This window comes from Clarias gariepinus, chromosome 19 (genome assembly GCF_024256425.1).
Source record: "Clarias gariepinus isolate MV-2021 ecotype Netherlands chromosome 19, CGAR_prim_01v2, whole genome shotgun sequence".
In the NCBI taxonomy this organism is placed as follows: Eukaryota; Metazoa; Chordata; class Actinopteri; order Siluriformes; family Clariidae; genus Clarias; species Clarias gariepinus.
Window position 1 is genome coordinate 20,564,981 of NC_071118.1, and position 21,197 is coordinate 20,586,177.

Sequence of the window (21,197 nt, forward strand, 5' to 3'; positions counted from 1 at the left end):
TGGCAGTAGTAGCACAGATTTATGGGACAAGCCATAAAATGGCGAAACATGATGTATTTTTGTATTCACTAAAAACTTTGGGTAAAGAACGAGGGGTAGGGTGAATTTGTCGGATGAAATACCCGTCACTGGTCGCAACAGCTGGCCAATCAACAGACCCAACTGACGATTATACTTATACTTTTTGTTTAGCTCTGACAGTAAATCTAAAAAAAAGTTGAATAGCACCGATATATTTGTAAAGTTAATACAAATTTAATACGGATTTATTAAATGTAAAGTTAAATACTTAAAAATATTTAAATATTTTGATGATGATGGCTTACAGCTTATAAAAATAATAATGTGTCTTAAAATATGTCTACCAGGAGATTTTACAGCACTTCATGCTTCTAGTTGCTGACAGTTCTTTTGGAGATGCAGTTTTCCTTTTTCAGCAGTACACCTGGCTGAACAATACACAAGCTGCTATTAAAGGTGCTATCAAAGCAACCTGGTCTTTAATAATGCCTGAGCAGTGCCACAGGCTTATTGCCTCCATGCCTCCATGCAGCAATTCGCTAAAGAAGTCCTGACCAAGTATTGAGTGCATAAATGAACAGAATTCAGAAGGTATTTTATTTTTTATAAGCAGTCATTCAAAAGAATAAATTAATTTGTTGAGCTATTAATCAACAAAAAAATAAAATAAAGTGCTTTTTTTACATTACATGTAATGAATATAGAATACAAGTTTCACTTTTTGAATTGAATTATAGAAAAAATAAAATTTTCCATAATATTCTAATTTTATGTCCTGTAACTGTAATGAGATATAAGTCAAGTGCAGTAGAACTTAGCGAGACATTACATTCTCTGATTTGATCCTGACTAATGGTGACAAAATCTCCAAGAGGAGAAAAAAAAGCAAATGTTTTTCTATATCAGTAGAATCTGACTGTACAGGAGGTCAGTAAATTAGCTGCAGTTATTAAGCAGGCTTGACTTAAGATTGTATGAATATGTACAGTTAGATTTTAGAATAATGGTGTGGTATAGAAAAGAAAGTATCTGATGTAATATTTGTTTTAGTGCAAAGTACACTGATAGCTCCCAGTATAACTGCACTGTAAGGAAGCCAGGGATAGTCAATGGTTTCATCAATTTCTTTGATGGAAGTTTCAAGGTAAAAAGTCAAATAAACTCCCATGTTACAGTTTTTTTTTTCTACCTGCATGTTCTTAAACTTAAACAACTAAACATTGACATTTTTAGGATGGTGGTGAAGTGTCTCTCCTTAGGGTGCCATGTTCGTGAGGCTCCAGTTATTTACTGACAGCTGTGTCCCAATCCATTACATCGACTCCAGATTTCACCATCGCCTCGTGTCTGTATGTAGGAACCCGAAGCATGAATATGAAGTCAGACAAGCTTTAGAGAAAAAAAACAAATAAATACTGGAAACACATTAAGTAGTCCATTTTCTTATTTTATTTCTGTGTTAATACAATAAATATACAAAACTCAAACTATTCAACATGCGACTGCAGAGGGAGACAAGAGTGCATTTGTACAGTACGATGGAATTATTCAGGACGACAGGCAACCACTCGTCAATTATTATTCTTTTTTGTCTTTTTTTTTTACAAAATATACAAATATCCCTTGGGTTTGCTTGAACGGACTTCGCATCACCACCTCCTCAGTGTTTCAACTAATAATGTCAGAGTTAAAATCACAAATTAAAAGCCACAAATCCAACGCAACACACGCACGCACAGGCTCACGTTTGATCTTTTCTACGGACTTTTCCGACTCGATTCGTATTAATATAGAACAAACATTCAGGTGCCATTTGTTGAAACGAAGTTCTAAAAAAAAAAAGAACGACTTGCAGCAGCTCATCTTGAGATGATGGAATTGGAAACACTACAATAGCCAAAAAAAAAAAAAAGGTTTTTAAAATCAAGCTATGAGCAAAAGGTCTCTAATGTACGTGTTCACGTGTCTGTGAGTTAACATCCAAGTATCAGTTCTGAAATCAATACTGTATAGTGATGACTGAAGCTACCACACACACACATACCCACACACACCAACACACAAATACGGTCTCAAAACACAGGCAAACCATAGTCTTGAGATACTTTCCAGATAGATGTTTCTCAGTACTCAAGACTACAAAGTTGCATTCATTAATGAGAAATACAAAAACATAATCTAAAACCTAAACTGTCCTGTTGGACTGAAATGATAAGACTACTTCAATTTATAAACCTATGTGAAAATCACTTGCTGTGGAGCTCATTCAAATTCATTCAATACACATTCTCTTTCTCTCTCTCTCTCCCTCTCTCTCTCTCTCACACACACACACACACACACCCATAACCACCAACACGAAGGCTAGCATGCTATAATCTTTCTTGGGTTTTCTGTGACCCTGAAACGTGCCATTTGTTTATACAGATAGTGTTTTCTTCTCTTGAGGCTTTACTTTTCACCGGCATCCAAAAGCTTCAGATCCAGAGCTGAACCGATGGCTTAGTGAGCTTCTCAAGCACGCTTAACCCAGGTTTTGATTTTTTAGGTCGTCAAATAAGCCTCAGAAGCAAAATGAAGGAGCTTCGACATATTTTCAGAAAAGCAGGAACAGCATGTAAGGCAGATTCGGAGATCAAAAAAAAAAAAAAAAAGCAACAGAGGAGCCACCTGAGTCTCCCACCGGGTGCAATCAGTGGGGGACATTCCTACTGGCCAATAAGGGGTAGGAATGAAATGCTTGTTGGTGTAAGATATTACTGGATATTTTGTTGGTGAACTGGATAATGTTTCAACCCTTTGTTCACTTACAGATGTTTACAGGAAGTGAACAGAATCCTTTGCTGACATCACTTCCTGTTTTCTTTTTGTTCATAAGCAAGCACAGGATTGATCTGAATGGACAACTGGGAAGTGGATAATGGGATAATGTCAAATGCGTGCACACACACACACACACACACACACACACACACACACACACACACACACACACACAAAACCTCAACAGCCAGTTGAGTCCATCCACTTTGTGAAAAGAGTAGAGTCTCAGTTAGCCAATGGAGTGCACCGAATTGATGAAGGGGTGTGGTCTGGGATCCTCCACATCTGAAACAGGCTTACAGATGACTCACAAGTCAAAAGAGTATAATAAGAAAGAATGAAAAAGGGAACGTGGGACGAGCTTAAAGCTGCGCCTGCTCTCTCTCTCCTAACCAATCAGAATTGCTCTTTGAATGCTCCGCGCGCAGCGGTCGAGGCGGCGTTAGCGGCGGCTGTCTGCACTGTTTTGTTGGACATGACGCCGGTGGCGAATTCCTGTTGGGCCTTCTCAAAGCTTGCACCAGTGGTCCGATACAGCCCGTGAACCTACAAACACACACATCATAGAACAACTGTTGTAATGTCTTTAGATACATTTCCAATAGATAAGTATTCTACTGAGAAGCAACAAACACACCTAGGCAGAAAAAACTAACAAACTGTAACTCACACTCTCCATTATCATTGATTGTACAAATTCGTTTTAATTATTTATTACTGCACATTCTCTTTATCTGTATTCCCCGTTTCCTCTCCTTATACAAGCAGCTTTACCTTTTTAAACATGATGAGAGAGATGACAGCTGAGGCGGTAAACAGAGCAGCAATCAAGATCATAATGATGCCCACAGGAATGCTTTTATTAAGGCCGGTCAGTGCCGAGATCCAACCACTAAACACAAAGTGTTTTTATGTACAATTTCATTAGCATGAGAAAATGACTTACAGGAGCAATTCTAAAGCTACTTTAATAGAAAATAAGCATGTGGGAATACCTGACTCCCCAGCCTGCGATGCCAATGGCCTGCATCACATGGACACCGAACTGACAAATATAGACGAAGAAAAACACAAAGAAGCGGAAAGAGCTGTCACTCCTGCAGACAGATAGAGAAAGAGAGAGGGAGAGAAAGGAAAATTATATTTATATATTAAATATTAGGTGTTTATTATTAAAGGGTGTTTATTGATAAAACTCATTAATTGCAGAAGTGCTGTTGTTTCATATAATATACAGTACTGTGCAAAAGTCTTAAGCTATCCCTTATATTGTCATATATTATATACAATTTTATTCAATTATGTAGATTAAATGAAAGAAAATAAAAAAAAAGAAAGAAAAATAAAATAGGAATGAATATTTAACATCCTGCAAAGTGCTTAAAGACAAATGGTTCTTTATGCATTAACCTCAGCAACAACCTCATTTCCCCTCTCGTCTTTTCCAGACGCTCAGCACTTAGTATTAGCAGTATACTAATCACTGGCCTGATCCGTCATCTGCAACTTTTCCTGCACTGATTCATGCCTCAAGTTAGATGTTTTTTGTGCTTGAATGAATTTTAGGTCACGGTCAGGTACAGGGACTGGACCGAACTGAAAATGGGGTCAGGGGTAGCTCAATGCTTACAGCATTGGACTAAATTTCAGAAGGGCCTAGATTTAAACCCCATTACCACCAAACTGCCCCTTTTGGGCCCTTAAGGAAGGGTCTTAACCCTCAACTGCTTAGATGTATAACAAGATAAAAACAGGAGTTGCTCCGGATAAGGGCGTCTGCCAAACAGCGTTAATGAAGAAGAAAAAAAACTTGAAAATAAAAAAACTTTTTCTGCATGTTTTGGTCGTGTGAAATGCCTTATAATGTCCCAAACATAAGTGGTTATTTGATTGGCTAGGAAATTGCACATCACCAAAGGGGTGTTCCAGTGTGGTTTATTTAAAACTCTACTCACTGAAATGACATGTTTTAAAGAAGAGAGAAACTGTAAGTTTCATGGCAGACTGCAGTCATGGCAGAATGCAGAATCTGAGCTTTATTTCAGCTAGAACATTAACAGACACATTTTGGAGTAGTTTAATTGGGAAGGTTTAAATGTTCCTGTGTGTACGTTACCTAAATGCTCCATACAGAGGTCTGTACCAGCAGACGAATGAGCAGGGAGTGAAGAGCATGAACCACAGCATGGCCAGGCCAAAGTCAACACCACGTGTTGAATCTACACAAAACCACGCCAAGCACCCGAAGATGTTCAGAAACAGTGTCCCCGTGTGGACTGGAAAAAAGAAAAAGAAAAATCAGATCTTCAACAATTCAACCACCAGGAAAGCATTTACTCACATTTAACACTTCACCTAATAACACCACAAGTTCCTGAGTAAGTGCTAAAAGCAGAGAACTGGTGCATTTGAGAGGCCTCTCCCACACACACACACACTTTATACAATCTAAAAAGAAAAGAGAACTATCAGTTTCTGATCAGCATTGGATGAACTAAATCCTCACATACTTTCCATTTCCGAATTTAAGCTTAGCTTTATCTATATTTCTTCAGATTTTTTTATTTTGAAAAGCAACTTTGCAACAATGACAAGTGTTAAAAGCATTATATAAATAAAAATAAATTTAAATACCAGTTTCCTAAAATAAAAAATACTTTTTTGACAGTGTAGAGTTATAAAAATGTAAAGATTTATATCACTAATGACATTTTTTGAAGTCTTTGTCAGTAACATACTGCTGCTGTCATGTCTGGCTTGCTCACTAGGTATCCAACTCGGAATCCTGAGTTATATTAATAAACCTAAGGTGATGCATTATTACACTATACAAATAAGTTTTATAATTAAATAAAATATTTTTAATATTTTGTAATATTATGTATTTATGTAATATTCGTCTTAATTGTTTCAGAAATGATTTCCACCCGTTCCTGGAGCGTGACGATATAGATGTGTGTTCATTCAAGTCCATAAAAGTGTTAGTAATGTTCGGTGAGGAGGCTTGAGTAGCAGTCAGTGTTCCAGTTCATCCCAAAGGTGTTCAGTGTAGTTGAGCTCATCCACTCTAATCTTGGCTAATTATTCCTTTACAGACAACGATTTATGTACAGGAGCTCCGTCATGCAGGAACATGTTCAGTTCCAGTGAAAGCAACCACAGACATTCCAGACATGCTGTGTTCCTCTGACTCTGTGGCAACAGTTTGGACAGGAACCTTATACGAGTGTGACAGTCATTTGTCCGCAAACGTTTGATCATACAGTCGCACACTCCAGTCAAGACCAAAAAAAAAAAAAAAAAACACAATGAAAAAAACCTAAGCTCAGTCTGTTTCAGATTACAGAAACTGCTGTAACCACTTCCACAATGTACACATGAGTGACTTATTGTAAATGAAACACCCAGCCTGACACATTTAAACAAACTCAAATGACACACCCACAGCACACTCCACTGGAGCTTTAATGGCCTCAAACCAGTGGATAAAACTGAAAGCTCAGGCTCTAAAAACAAGCAGATCACATACAGTCAGGCACATACAATTTGGAACAAAGATAAGATGCCACACTTTTTCTAAATTTTTTTCCAAAACTGTTGAATTAAAGATGAAAGGCTTGACTTCAATCACATCTGGAGAGTACACAGGCCAAATACTTTAAAACTTATCTTTGTGGCCCAGGTGATGCTGTAGCCTCCCGAGGGCCTAGAGAGAGCTGCTTGGCCCGAGTTCTTCAGTGGCACTTGGTACTCTTACATCAATAACAGCTGTACAGCCAATCATGCTCATGCAAGCCGGAGTAGCGGATTTTGCTGTCCTCCAAGTGCGTTACGCCAACCCCTCCCCTCCCGTATAATTTATTTTTTTATATATAGTTTTTCATTCGCATGGCATGTAAGGGAATAGCCTTTACTTACAATATTTAATTTATCGGTAATCTAAATCAGAAACTGTGAAACCTTTGAAATGTCATCACAAAATCTCTTCTGAAAACATGGAATGATTTCATTTTATAAAGAAGGACTTCTTTTGTTTTTACAAAACCCATTTTTGGGTTGGGTAATGATTTGGGCAGCATGTGACCACATTACAGCTGATCTAATTTAGAGCTCCGCTTAAGGAGGGAGGAAATCATCTGAGCTTAAGGAAAATGCTCCATCACTTACAAAAGAGGGGAAAGATGGAGAAGTTTATATTGTATGCTTGATGCATCAGTTATGTAGCAGATCCAGATGCCCGGGAGCTCATTTTTAGTCGCCGATCAGTAACTGGAATAACCATGCTGTGCAGAACAGCATGTCAGCACACAAAAAGTGGAGAACCTTCAGGCTACAGCAGCATTCCACTGCGGCCAGCTAAGAACAGGAAGTTGACGCTACAGTGGGCGCAGGCTCAACAAAAAAAATGAAATAGCTGAGGAAGCAGAAAATAACGCTTGGTCTTTTTCTAATCTATAGTCATAGAGTTTTCCATGGCAATCATTGTGTTATTGATTATTTTTTTTTAAAGTAGCATGCCTCTGTTAAATAATGCATCATAAAATACATACACATCAATACTAAATAATACAGTTAGAAACAAACAAAAAAAGAAGTTTGGATTACATCATTGTTTTCCACATATCTTCCAGCACAATCATTCACTAAAAGTCCACAGTGAATCTGGCTCCCTTGCAAGGACACCCACTGCACATGCTCAACACTGTAGCAAGCTCTATATCCAGAAAATATCATTGCTTTTTCAACCATGGGATGTGTCCGTGTAGTCACCCGGCAACCTCTTAAAGCATATCTTCATAACATAACATATCAAGGCCCGTTGCTGGAGGATTTCAGTAAAGGGGAAACAAACAACAAACGTGGTGGAGCTTAGTCTCCATGCTGACATTTTAGATACTTATTACGTACGTATCTCCAGCTAACATGCATATTTGTCACCATGCAGTGGTAAAGGTAAATCCTACAGACAAGAATAACTGCTGTGATAAGTGCAGATAAGTGTTTACGTTTATGTGCACAGGCACTGTGTGTGTATGAAGTTAAAGTAAGAGGAGAGGAGGAGTCAGCCCCTCCCCTGTTCTAGTCTAACCCTTCTTCCTCTCTTATTTGAGTTTTACACACACACACAACCGGAAAGACAGTTTTATCTGAAAAACGAACAAAAAACATCGCTAACAACACTCGAGTGAGGGACACACTAACGGAATCACTGCTGTAAAGTAAAAATAAAACATACTAACCTGCAATTTACCTTTGAAAAGTATCACGACAAAGCATTGTTTCCATTAGACAGAGACAGTGTGTGTGTGTGTGTGTGTGTGTGTGTGTGTGAAGAAGAGACTTGCTTTTGTTTTATACGCGCGCACTCGTATGTTATAATAAACAGTACACGCACGCTGTACACACACGCATACTAAGACAAAATAAAATATGTTTTATGAGCGCACACGTGGCCACAGTGTTATAGTAAAAAGTACATGCGTGCATGGATGTTGGTTATACCAGAAAGGGGACACGTTTACCCACAATTCCACAGTTGTGATCACGTGACGCTCTGCATTAAAACAAAATATAAATATTAAAAATCTTTGCTCATTTTGCGGAACACTCGCAAATCGCGTTACTCACAATCCGAGGTTCCACTGTATAGTGTTGTTTTTAAAAGTATTAAAACAGCACAGCTTATTGACTGACAGAGAGAAAGAAAGAGCTTCTGGAAAGTAAGTGCTTTGTGATTGGAAAGGAGATACTCACACATCCACAAGTAGTACATGATCTTAACCGTCTTCTGAAACTCCACCGGGATATCCACAGATATGTCATGGTAGAAACATGGACCCACAGGAAACTTTTCAGGCAGGGGTGGCCAGTTGTTTTTCCTTCCTGAGGAAATGAAAGGAAGGAGAGAAAAACAGGGCGAACAAGTTTAAATTTGAATATCGGTTGTAGTTTTAAGATTAAATTATATGCCTTAACTGAATTAAAAAAAGAGATGTGTAACAACTGCCAACTTCAAGCATTTTACACGAGTCATGATTATTATTAGCTTACGAAACATTTTGTTCACTTTGTTTTGCATTTAAATTTACCTCTCCTGTCCCTTTACTGTAGGTCAGTAAAATAATTACCAATAACAATAAGAAAAAGCAAAACAAAGGGGAAACATAACACAATCTCAAGTTTGGGAAGTTATATTTTGAAGAAATTATGGACTTTGCTTGTAATACAAGATTATAGATTTATATACAGTTTTATAAGTGGCTTTATATGAAGAAGTTTTATATGTGGTTCACACCTCCAGATGCATTAAGTGACTGCATCTCTCTCTCTCTGCGGTCGAGTTCTGCAGCTTTCCTCTCCAGCTCCTCCTGCCTCCTCAGCAACTCAGCCTGGGCCCGTGCCTGATCCTGCAAGACACACGAACACCTCATTAAATTTCACGTCAAGGTGAATAAGGCGAACATCATAAGGGAGGTTGGTCGATACTCCATACTGAACTTCCATAATTTGTTTCTCCCTCACACACACACCAAAAAAAACCCTATCCTAAGCAAACTAGCACAGTTTTTTGTTTTTGTTTGCCGGCTTGAGCATTGAGTAATTCCTAATCCTTAAAAGATCTTGTCACATTGTATACGTGGAAATTAAATATAGCTATTAAATATAGCTCTGATTTCAGTTTTTTTTTTTTATGATGCAAATTTACAGAGCCTTTAGGTGATTATGATTTAGTTTCAAATCCATTTGTTCCAGGTTTATTGCTTTTGTACATCTACACATCTAGTTATTTGAAAATAGTAACAGCACTATCTATGGCAACTAGTAAAAACTTATTACTTTTAAATAAGTGATATTTAAAGGAGACTTGTAAAAAAAATTTGCACTGTATTTGTGTGTGTACTTACACACGTAGACATACAGATAGTCAGCCACAAATTGTGCAAGTTCCCCCAATTAAAAAGATGAGAGAGGCCTGTAATTCCCATTTACAATGAGAGACAAAATAAAAAATAAAAAATCCAGAAAATCCCTTTGTAAGATTTTTAAAGAATTTTTTTGCAAATTATGGTGGAAAATAAATATATTGGGCCAATAACAAAATTTTATCTTAATACTTAGTTATATACCCTTTGTTGGCAATGACAGAGGTCAAACGTTTTCTGTAAGTCTTCACAAGTTTTTCACACACTGTTGTTGGTATTTTGGCCCATTCCATGCGGACTTACAACTCCCTACAAAGATTTTCTATGGGGTTGAGATCTGGAAACTGGGTAGGCCACTCCAGGACCTCGAAATTGCTTCTGACGAAGCCTCTCCTCCGTTGCCCGGGCCGTGTGTTTGCAATCATTGTCATGCTGAAAGACCCAGCCACGTTTCATCTTCAATGCCCTTGCTGATGGAAGGAGGTTTTCACTCAAAATCCAACGATACATGGCCCCATTCGTTCTTTGCTTTACATGGATAAGACATCCTGGTCCCTTTGCAGAAAAACAGCCCCAAAGCATGATGTTTCCACCGCCATGCTTCACAGTAGGTATGGTGTTCTTTGGATGCAACTCAGCATTCTTTCTCCTTCAAACACAAAGTTCTATTTTGGTTTCATCTGACCATATGAAATTCACATTAACTGGCTCAAGCAAGGGGACACGTCTGGCACTGTAGGATTTAAATCCCTGCTGGCGCAAGGTCTTACTGGTAGCCTTTGTTACTTTGGTCCCAGCTCTCTGCAGATCATCCCCCCCCGTGTGATTCTGGGATTTTTGCTCACAAAATTTTATGATTTATGATCTTTTTAACCCCACGATCGAGGGAGATTACCCTGCTATGTCTTCCATTTTCTAATAATTGCTCCCACAGTTGATTTCTTCACACCCAGCTGTTTACCTATTGCAGATTCAGTCTTTCCAGCCTGGTGCAGATCTACAATTTTGTTTCGGGGGGCTTTTGCCAGCTCTTTGGTCTTAACCATAGTGGAGTTTGGAGTGTGACTGTTTGTTTGTGGACGGGTGTCTTTTATACTGACGAGTTCAATCAGATGCCATTAATACAGATAATGGCATGTTACCTGGAGGACAGAGGAGGACAGAGGAGCCTCTAAACAAGAAGTTACAGGTCCGTGAGAGCCAGAAATCTTGCTTGTTTTTAGGTGAACAAATACAAATTTTATTTGTTTATTTTAATGTGATTGTCTGGATTTTTTTTTATGTAGTTTCTCATAGTTGAGGTATACCTATGATGAAAATTAAAGGCCTCTTTCATCTTTTAAAGTGAGAGAACTTTCACAATTGGTGGCTGACTAAATACTTTTTTGCCCCACTGTACATATATATACACACACACAATTTAATTATGCAAGCCAATCATCTTTCAAATAACAGCAATTGTAACAAGATACTCGTCATGTGTAAATACATGGCTACATGGCACTGTTTATACAACAACTGACAGAGCCTAGTAAACCGATGTACTGTGTACAAAATTTGCAGAAATGTAACAGTGTAAATACTAAAGGAAACCTTTTATTTGCTGTGAAAATGTAATATTTTCCTGTTTACTAAATTTCTGGCTCCCACCACACACTGCTTCACTGGCGCAGAATGCAGACACCTGAATAACGTAGGCGATACAAAAATACCAAGCATAAGCTGGAGCAGAAACTGATATCTGGAAATGTGAAGCAGGGTATTAAATCAATATGTACAGTCTCCTGCAGATAGGGTTTTTTGTGTGTGCATGTGTGCACCCTTTTATGTGGGCTATCCCCCTGCTGGGACATACTAGTGTCTTTCTGTGCATTTTTTGTTGCAGTGCAGAATTATAACACTTTTTTTTGTTTACTCCAACACAATGGAGCACTGTAGTTCAATGAAAAAAAATCTATGAATACATACAATACCACAGAGTAATTACAAGTAAAATTAAACGTGGTTCTTTGTATACCGATTTCACCTGAAGCTCAGAAAACGAGATTTCCTGATTATTACATCATAAAAAAAAAATAAAAAAAACCCCAACATATTTAGCAGTTTAATATGTAAAGAGTACTCTGATTTACATCTGCAGTGTTGCTAGTCGACACCATTCTAGAATAAAACAGAACAAAAACCGAGTTCCAGTTGCCATGTGTCAAAATTTCTGGTACAGACGATGATATGGGTGTCATTAGGTCTCCTCAAGGACCAGAACTGCTGCCTGACCTCTTTACTAGCAAGCTGATTTCTTGCACATGAAATACCTGAACATGTTACCCCTTAGGTAATTTTGTTTTATTTTTTTATCCCCACACAGAAAAAATTCCAGATTTATCTTCTATCTTAAAAAAAAAAAAAAAAAAAAAAAAATTGTTATACATACATAATTTTTTTAATACACCTTCTGCTTTAGTGTGTCTTTAGTATTAAAGAGGGGACAGGGGTAGCTCACTGGTTAAGGCAACCCAAAATATTTTTATATTCAAGATTGTCCAAAAGTAGCTATATTTAGCTTTGATGACAGCTTGGCACACTCATGGTGTTCTTTCATCAGATTCACAAGGCAGTTATCTAGAAGGGTTTTCAATTTACACGTCTGCCTTGTCAAGAGTTACATTGTAGCATTTTCTCCCTTCATAACGTACCTTTAAACTGTTAGTTGCCTTGTGCAGAGGAAGGGCGGGCACATAGTCAATAGCCTTAATTATTAATGCTACTACAACTACTGTGCAGCTCCATATAATGGCAAGAAACACTCAGTTAAGTAAAGATAGAAGACATTAAAATTACTTAAACAAATGATGGTCAGTCAGTCCAAAAAGATCTAATGAAATTTAAATGTATCCCCAGGAGCAGTCACCAAAACCATCAAACGCTATGACGAAACTAGGTTGTCCCAGGAAAGGAAGACAAAAAACTACCTCTGCTAAAGAGGATAAGTTTAGTAGGATTGCCAGCCTAAAAACCTGATGATTTACAGCACCTCAGATTAGAGCCCACATAAATGCTTTTATAAAGAGGCAGACATGAAAAATTTCAACATCAACTGTTCAGAGGAGACTGAGTGAGTCAGGCCTTTATGGTCGGATTGTGGCAAAGAATCCATTACTTTGAAAGACCAACAAGCAGCAGGAATACGGTCCTTTGGTCTGATGAGATTTCATCATGTCTTTGATAGATGTAGAGAGGGAGAAAAGACATTTCCTGAATGTGTGGTTCCCACTGTGAATCATGAAGGAGGTGGTGTGATGTTGTGGCGTGCTTTGCTGGAGACACTCTTGGTCATAAAAGCACACTTAACCAGCATGTCCACCACAGCATTTTGCAGTGACATGCCATCCCATCTGTTTTGGACAGAGTGGGACTATCATTTTTCAACAGTACAATGACCTTTAGGGCACGTTTGAGATATGTGTCCAGGAAGTAAAGTGATGAAGTGCTGAACCAGATGACCTGGTCTCCACAGTCACACAAAACTAAATCCAACAAAGATTGTTTGGGATGAGTTTTACTGGAAAGTGAAGGAAGCCAGCAAGTGCTCAACACCTCTGGGAAATCCATCCAGATTGTTGGAAAGCCATTCCAGGTGACTACCTCATTGAGAATACCAAGAGTGTCCAAAGCTGTCATCAAATGGTGACAACGCAAAAGATGGCTACTTTTTTAAAGAATCGATTTTAGAGATTTTAATACATGAATAAATAAAATAAAACCCCATGGTCATTCCTTTTTTTCAGCAATGCTCAAATCCCCCCTCTGGCCATATTGAATTAAACATCTAACCGTATGTCTGTAACGGCTAAAGGCTGTACCATGTGCTAGTTGGGATGATGCTCATGCCACTCTGCACTGAAGGGAAAATATCCTCACGTTTCACACTTTTCTTACACAATTTCTTATTTATACCTACTCTACTCTAATGAAGTCCAAAATCACTTGTACCAGTACTGAAATTAAATGTGCATAAGAAGCATTTTTTTTTGGTAAACCTTTCTGGCTACATTTTAGGATGTCAAAGACTTTACAGAGGGAACATGAACTTTCAAACACTGTAACACAATGTACACAGTCACAGACAAATGTAAAAGTGTGCAAGAGAGTGAACACAACGGAGGCTCTCATGGTATTATACTCTTTAATTATAGTATAGGAGGATTAAAGGTTTATGTTTTCCCTGTACTGATCTGGTAAATGGTAAAGGATTTATTTGTTTTCTTTGTACCAAACTAGTAAAACAGACTGCATTATCACCATAAATAATGTAACCATATTGTCACAATTGTCAGTGGAGCAACAGTACAGTCTCAGTGAAGGTTTACTGTGGTGGTTTTCCTACTCATTTTATGTACAGAAAATGCAAGACATGCCTTTATACTGGGTATCCATGCATTTCTGCCCCTCTTTGCCCTGGACATCTCTCTGTCAAGACGTCTTTAAGCTCATTTTCAAATTGTTAGCAGATCGGGGTATGTTGTCCCAGGAGACACAGTCTGACACACGCATGCACACACTTGATCACTTTATTAAGAACACTATAGTAAGACTGATTAGGGCCTAGCTTTGTCTTAAATCAGCCTCAGTTATTCATGGCATGGATTTCACAAGACGTTGGAAAAATCCTCTAAGATGATGGTCTATGCAGACATTACAGCATCACATAATTCCCAGGTTTTTACAGGAGCACCTTGATACCCCAATTTCTACTACATCCTAAAAATGTTCAGACTCAGTGACAGGCCACATTGAATGCTTTGATCTGTGTGAATATAGTCAGTCAATCTTAAACTAGTGCTGGGGAATTTTCTCATTAGTTTGAGTAACAGTAATGAAACAGGCAGCACATCAATTATGATTATCTTGATCACTTCAAAGTGACGGAATTTGAACAGATTTCAAAAGGTCAGATGAACACATTAATTTAAATTGTAATTCATTCTTCATAGTTGAATTTTAATTTCTAATTATTTAGTCATCATTAATATTATTTATGACTTATTTATGTATTAGTATCATTTATGAGGTCTATTCGACCAACATAAAATGGGAAACTGTATAGGCTGAGCAAATATTTTCTTAAAACAATGAACTGTATAGTCACACTATGTGATTTGTGTTTAAAAGAACCAATGTCTGCAATGATTGCTATAGAAAGTGCTGTTATTAAACAACTTGGTGCACCTGGATGTGGGTATGTTTACTGCTTATTTATTTAATGAAAGTGTGTGCCTGCAAATTATGCCTACTTCACCTCTGTTTATAGGTTTTATAAGTTTATACCGTTTGTTTGACCCTCATTGCCAAGTCTCGAACATATACACAGAAACACACAAACCTAATTCTGATTTTTTCTAATTGACCTCCAATTGTTTTGCATTCATTAATAACCCAAATGCAGAACAGAAAGACCTGCAATAGCCACACCCGCATCATCTTAAAATTAGAAGCCAAATTTTTCACTTTGAATACAAGTGTGTTTTCTGGTTGTTAAGCTGGTAAAAATGTCAGTTATCGCAGAATTTAATGGCTTTTATTATTATTATTTATTCTAGATGACAAAATTGTACAATCAGAATTTTAGAAAATTGCAAATTGGAAAAAAAATATATATTACTCAAGCATAATTTGCATAAAAAAAGAACTAGAAGGGAGAAACATGATAAATGTTGTACAAATATTTCATAAACAATCAATCAAATAAACATAAATTGTTAACATTAAAACTTTCCTGTATTAGCCTAAATAAAAAAAAAAACATATTAAAGCAGGGCCAGGAGCGACAAATGAGATAACAAGAGATACTTAGCTTAGCTTTTGCTTCCTTTATGGGAGTTGCGTTAAAGCAAGTAATGCTTAAGGTATTTGCATATGTGCCACGTATTTTGACTAAACAAACAAGCACCATTTCTTAAATCGCATATTTAGGTACTATTTTTTATTATTAGAGATTACTAACAATAAGAAACTTTTCTATTAAAGATATATATTTTTTGTTTTTTTATAACATTGTGTTGCTTCCAGTCTGGTACTAGATTAGTAAATAGGTTTTAATGTAAGATCAGACTTTTAGATTTTGAGACACTGCTTATGATGTCAATCAAAACAGTACAATGGCTGTGCAGATACTATACAGATTTTACAGTTGGAATTGGAAACCTGACGTAGAGGGATATTTCGCCTTTGATGTGCCATGCTTTTGTGCTCATTTGGCCAAAAATTTTAGACCCTGTATATTAGGGCCTTTATGTATTTAATACTACAGCCGTTAGTGATGAAAATAAATGTTTTACAATGCACAAATCTGACAGTGTGCTTACTGCTTCCGTAGCTTCTCAGTCTACTAGTACACAAATCCCAGTTCAATGTAGGACAAGGTTTTAGGAAAGTAAATGCTCCATCATTTAATGTGTTTCTGATAAAGATTCAATTACACTTTATAATAACCATATTAAATTTCAAAAGAGAGATTAGCCAGCTGAATTAGTCTTTCTTATTTCTGCAAAACTAAACCTGATTACAGGTATACTGCAAGAGTTTAAGTTGTTCCTTCGGGTGTTTTATTTCCCTTGACAACATTCCATTAATGATTTATTTTCAGTCAATGCAGCTGCACTGACAACTGTCCCTAGTACAGGTGAAATGAGAACAGGTGTGTGTGTTTGTGCGTGTATACCTGTGTTTGCTGTGGCTGCGAATAAGCTGGTGGTTCCTCAGTGGGCTTCATGATGGCTGGCTGTGTGTTAGCAGTGGGCGGGACTTTGGGACCTGAACCAGGCGGAGCCTAACACAACAAAACCATATTTAAAACGGTACAGTACAACTTTAAAAAAAAAAAAAAAAAAAAAAAATGTTATTATTTTCAAATGTGATAAGGAGGCTTACTGGTTTTGTATCTGTAAATGGATTATACTCCTCCAGGCCGGGTGGCGCATTCCGCGTTACTTGTGTGACCGAGGGATCCTGAAAAATACAGAAAACACAGAAGTTTATGTTTTAACAGGGATTTAAAAAAAACAGCACAGCCTCTGGAGTAGTTCTGTAGTAACTCGTATCGTTCACTTATTCATTCATGGTAACTGGTGGTTTGTTGACTCTGGTAGATAGTGATAGCACGTGCCGCTAAAACCATCCACAGGTGTTAAACTGTAGTTACATTAGCTCACTGTGATCATTACAGCATATGATTTACATCCTTTTCATATCAGGTAAGTGATGTAATCACTAAAGCTTAGAATCACTGGAAGACTCCGGTTTCGATTTAACTTTTGAGCATTTCAAATTTTGATTTAATTTAATTCCAAAGCACTTATTTTTATTATGCATTAAAAACTACTAAACATATTTAATAAACAGTGAAATGCTGTGTTGATTTCTTTTTTTGCTTATGTCATGTCTCATACGAAACGATGAACTTTTTTTCTGCCGATCCTCTACTCTACAGTCCAGTCCAGTCAGCGGCAGTAATGCATCAACCGCCATAAGATTAAAAGAAAAAGAAGCAGCAATAATATAATGACTTTATCAAGTTTAAAAGTGCGAATCAACTCTCGAGTGAGACACTGCTTTCTCTGCACTAAAATATTGCTATATAGTGTTAAAAAAAAATTCTTAGTGGCTTAACATAAACACAGGGCACAATAATACCTAAATGGTATTCTTTCAGTATACAAATACTGGCACAGCTGCTTGCTATAGGTGACAGGAAAGTAACACATACAATAACTAGCTAATCTTTATTGTGAGAATTTCTGGAAATCAAATACACTCAATCAAAACAACAAAGAAAAAGTGCTTTCCTTCAAGCATGCTTAGCTGGATATATTGCACTTAACACATGTTAGATTAAGCACTAAAAACTAAGTATATGTTCTAAAGAGCTGTAAAATGCTGTTAATGGAAATAACCCAAGGGACTACTGACATAATAGGCGAGTGTGAATTGTAACAAAGCCATGAGAAAAGACGACTCTGTGTCCAAACTTACCTCACCGGCCAGTGTAAACAAATAATACAATCCTGAGGTGAGTCGTGAGACTCTCAGCAATTCACACTGGCTTACATACACTGATCAGACATAATGACCGCCAAATGACCAGGTGAAGTGAATAATGTTGATTATCTTGTTACAGTGATGCCTAGGAGTGGGTTGGACATAATAGGAAGCAGGTGATTTTTTTTCCCTAAAGTTGATTTGTTGGAAACAAAAAAAAAGGGGGAAAAAAAGGGACAAGTACAGTAAGTCCCCAATATATGAGTTTTGTTCTGAGAGCTTATCCATAAGTCCAATTTGTTCGTAGGTAAAAATAGAATTAAGACACCCCTTTCTTCTCTCCCTCTTCCTGTCCCTGTCTATTTCTCCTGAGCTGACAGTGATCCAGATCCCCTCTGCCCCCTGGACCAGTCTGATGTCCTGGTGCCCCACTTCTGGTTGGAGATCTCATCGAATAAAGGACTCGTGTGATTTGCGTGGAATGCATGTGGTGACTGTGGACAGGTGTACTTTACCATAAAGACGGTGCTGGCCTCGGTTAATGCAGACAGCTGCTCTTCGAGAACTTGTAAATGCAGTCGCTCAATAGTTCGGGACTGGAACTTCCTACAGTTGTGTACCCGAAAGTCCAGTAACGAACTGGATTCCATATTAACTTAAACACATCATCTATTATATTGAACTTTTAGCAGGCTAATACACAGTACGACTGAAGATCAATGCCTGCTATCTGACATCATTCAAATGTGGAAACGTTCCCTGATAAGTCTGGTTCCTCTCCATGTTTCTTCCGATTGCCATCTCAGGGAGTTTTTTCTTCCCACCATCGCCCTCGGCTTGCTCATCTGACAATCTGATCATTGTGATTTATACACATTTTCTCAAATTTCATGCGCACTTCCATCATTTTATTTTGATATTGTAAAGCTGCTTTGCGACAATGACCACTGTCTCAAAGCAACTACATAAAATAAAATTTTATTGAACATAGAACTATAACTAAAACAAAAACCCTTAAAAGCACTATGTAATAGCATCATGTAGAATATAACAATACAAACATTACTTGAATACTAATAATAGCTGCCAAAATCACACCTTAATTTGATGACTGATGCTACCTACTGTAACATATTAAAGAACGACCTAACTAATTAATGCTGTCTCCTTAAAACTGGCTTCATCTGTATTTGATAAATGCTTAAAATAATTTAATTTTTCATTTAAAAGCTATGATGAACAGAATTTAACATAATTTGATCTTCTGACCCAGATGACCTTGTGGCAAGCTTTTTATCCACCATCTAATGTTACCAATTAAGCAGCTTAACTATATGTATAATACTGTCTTTTTCAACTCAAGGAACTGGTTTGTACATTTAAAAATGCTAGCCACCAGATAATCATGGATGTTTGTGAGCTTATGCATGTGGGAGTGGGCGGATAGTGGTTTCCTGCGATTGTGCAGAAGCAGCTCATCAAAAAGACGCAGCTGGCTTCATGTGTCTAAAAGAGAGCACAATGCCTTCCTTAGTTGATATCAGGAAATATGGCGGAAATCAGCCAAGACTTAATTGAGGAGATATGTATGTATGTATGTATATACATACACACACCCACATAAATACAGTATATACAGTATATATACACATACAGTATATGAGAATGACACAAATATTAGTTTTTTACAAAGTTTGCTGCTAAACTGCTTTTAGATCTTTGTTTCAGTTGTTTCTGTGATGTACCGAAATATAATTACAAGCACTTCATATGTTTCAAAGGCTTTTATCGACAATTACATGACAGTTATGCAAAGAGTCAGTAATTGCAGTGTTGGCCCTTCTTTTTCAGGACCTCTGCAATTCGACTGGACATGCTCTCAATCAACTTTTGGGCCAAATCCTGACTGATAGCAACCCATTCTTTTATAATCACTTCTTGGAGTTTGTTAGAATTAGTGGGTTTTTGTTTGTCCACCCGCCTCTTGAGGAGTGACCACAAGTTCTCAATAGGATAAAGATCTGGGGAGTTTCCGGGCCATGGACACAAAATTTCAACGTTTTGGTCCCCGAGCCACTTAGTTATCACTTTTGCCTTATGGCACGGTGCTCTATCGTGCTAGAAAATGCATTGTTCTTCACCAAACTGTTGTTGGATTATTGAAAGAAATTGCTGTTGGAGGGTGTTTTGGTACCATTTTTTATTCATGGCTGTGTTTTTGGGCAAAATTGTGAGTGAGCCCACTCTCTTGGATGAGAAGCCACCCCACACAAAAATGGTCTCAGGATGCTTTACTGTTGGCATGACACAGGACTGATGGTAGCGCTCACCTTTTCTTCTCCGGACAAGCCTTTTTCCAATCGGAAAGAGGCTTCATTGGAGAATATGACTTTGCCCCAGTCCTCAGCAGTCCATTCACCATACTTTCTGCAGAAGATCAATCTGTCCCTGATGGTTTTTTTGGAGAGAAGTGGCTTCTTTGCTGCCCTTCTTGACACCAGGCATTCTTCCAAAAGTCTTCGCCTCACTGTGCGTGCAGATGCGCTCACACCTGCCTGCTGCCGTTCCTGAGCAAGCTCTGCACTGGTGGCACTCCGATCCCGCAGCTGAATTCTCTTTAGAAGACGATCCTGGCGCTTGCTGGACTTTCTTGGACGCCCTGAAGCCTTGTTAACAAGAATTGCACCTATTTCCTTGAAGTTCTTGATGATCCTATAAATTGTTGATTTAGGTGCAGTCTTAGTAGCCACAATATCCTTGCCTGTGAAGCCATTTTTATGCAAGGCAATGATGGCTCACGCATTTCTTTGCAGGTCACCATAATTAACAATGGAAGAACAATGATTTCAAGCATCTCCCTCCTTTTAACATGTCAAGTCTGCCATTCTAACCCAATCAGCCTGACATAATGATTGCCTTGTGCTCGTCAACATTCTCACCTGAGTTAACAAGACGATTACTGAAATGATCTCAGCAGGTCCTTAAATGACAGCAATGAATGCAGCGGAAAGTTTTTTTTTTAATTAAGTTAATTTCATGACAAAGAAGGACTATGCAATTCATCTGATCACTCTTCATAACATTCTGGAGTATAAAAGTAAAAGTAATTGCTATTATAAAAACTTAAGCAGCAACTTTTCCAATTTCCAATATTTATGTAATTCTCAAAACTTTTGGCCACGACTGTACACACATATACACACAAAGTATATATAGTGTGTTTTTAATTATAGAGGGGGGACTTTATAAATTTCTGTTAATTATGAATTTTTACTTTCTTACCTAATTATTTTATCTTTTTATAATTTTTTTTTTTACTTATGATTTTTTTATTTATTAGAATGGACTTTGGAAAAAATAGAAACAGCACCATCATTATACTGGTGTACATAGAAG

The 21,197-nt window shown here is 37.5% G+C and overlaps 1 protein-coding gene across 1 annotated transcript in view; it reads right to left on the reverse strand.

Annotated features, from left to right (window-relative positions):
• Positions 1-1,452: 1,452 nt before the first annotated feature.
• scamp1 (secretory carrier membrane protein 1) overlaps positions 1,453-21,197 on the reverse strand; it is a 28,282-nt gene continuing 8,537 nt past the window's right edge. Inside the window, exons 2-9 of the mRNA XM_053478927.1 lie at positions 16,695-16,772; positions 16,486-16,593; positions 9,140-9,251; positions 8,599-8,727; positions 4,961-5,120; positions 3,840-3,941; positions 3,619-3,736; positions 1,453-3,390 (exon numbers count right to left, since the gene is read on the reverse strand). Of these exons, the coding sequence (XP_053334902.1) occupies positions 3,241-3,390; positions 3,619-3,736; positions 3,840-3,941; positions 4,961-5,120; positions 8,599-8,727; positions 9,140-9,251; positions 16,486-16,593; positions 16,695-16,772 (957 nt within the window). The 3' untranslated portion in view covers positions 1,453-3,240. The remainder of the gene's footprint in view (positions 3,391-3,618; positions 3,737-3,839; positions 3,942-4,960; positions 5,121-8,598; positions 8,728-9,139; positions 9,252-16,485; positions 16,594-16,694; positions 16,773-21,197) is intronic.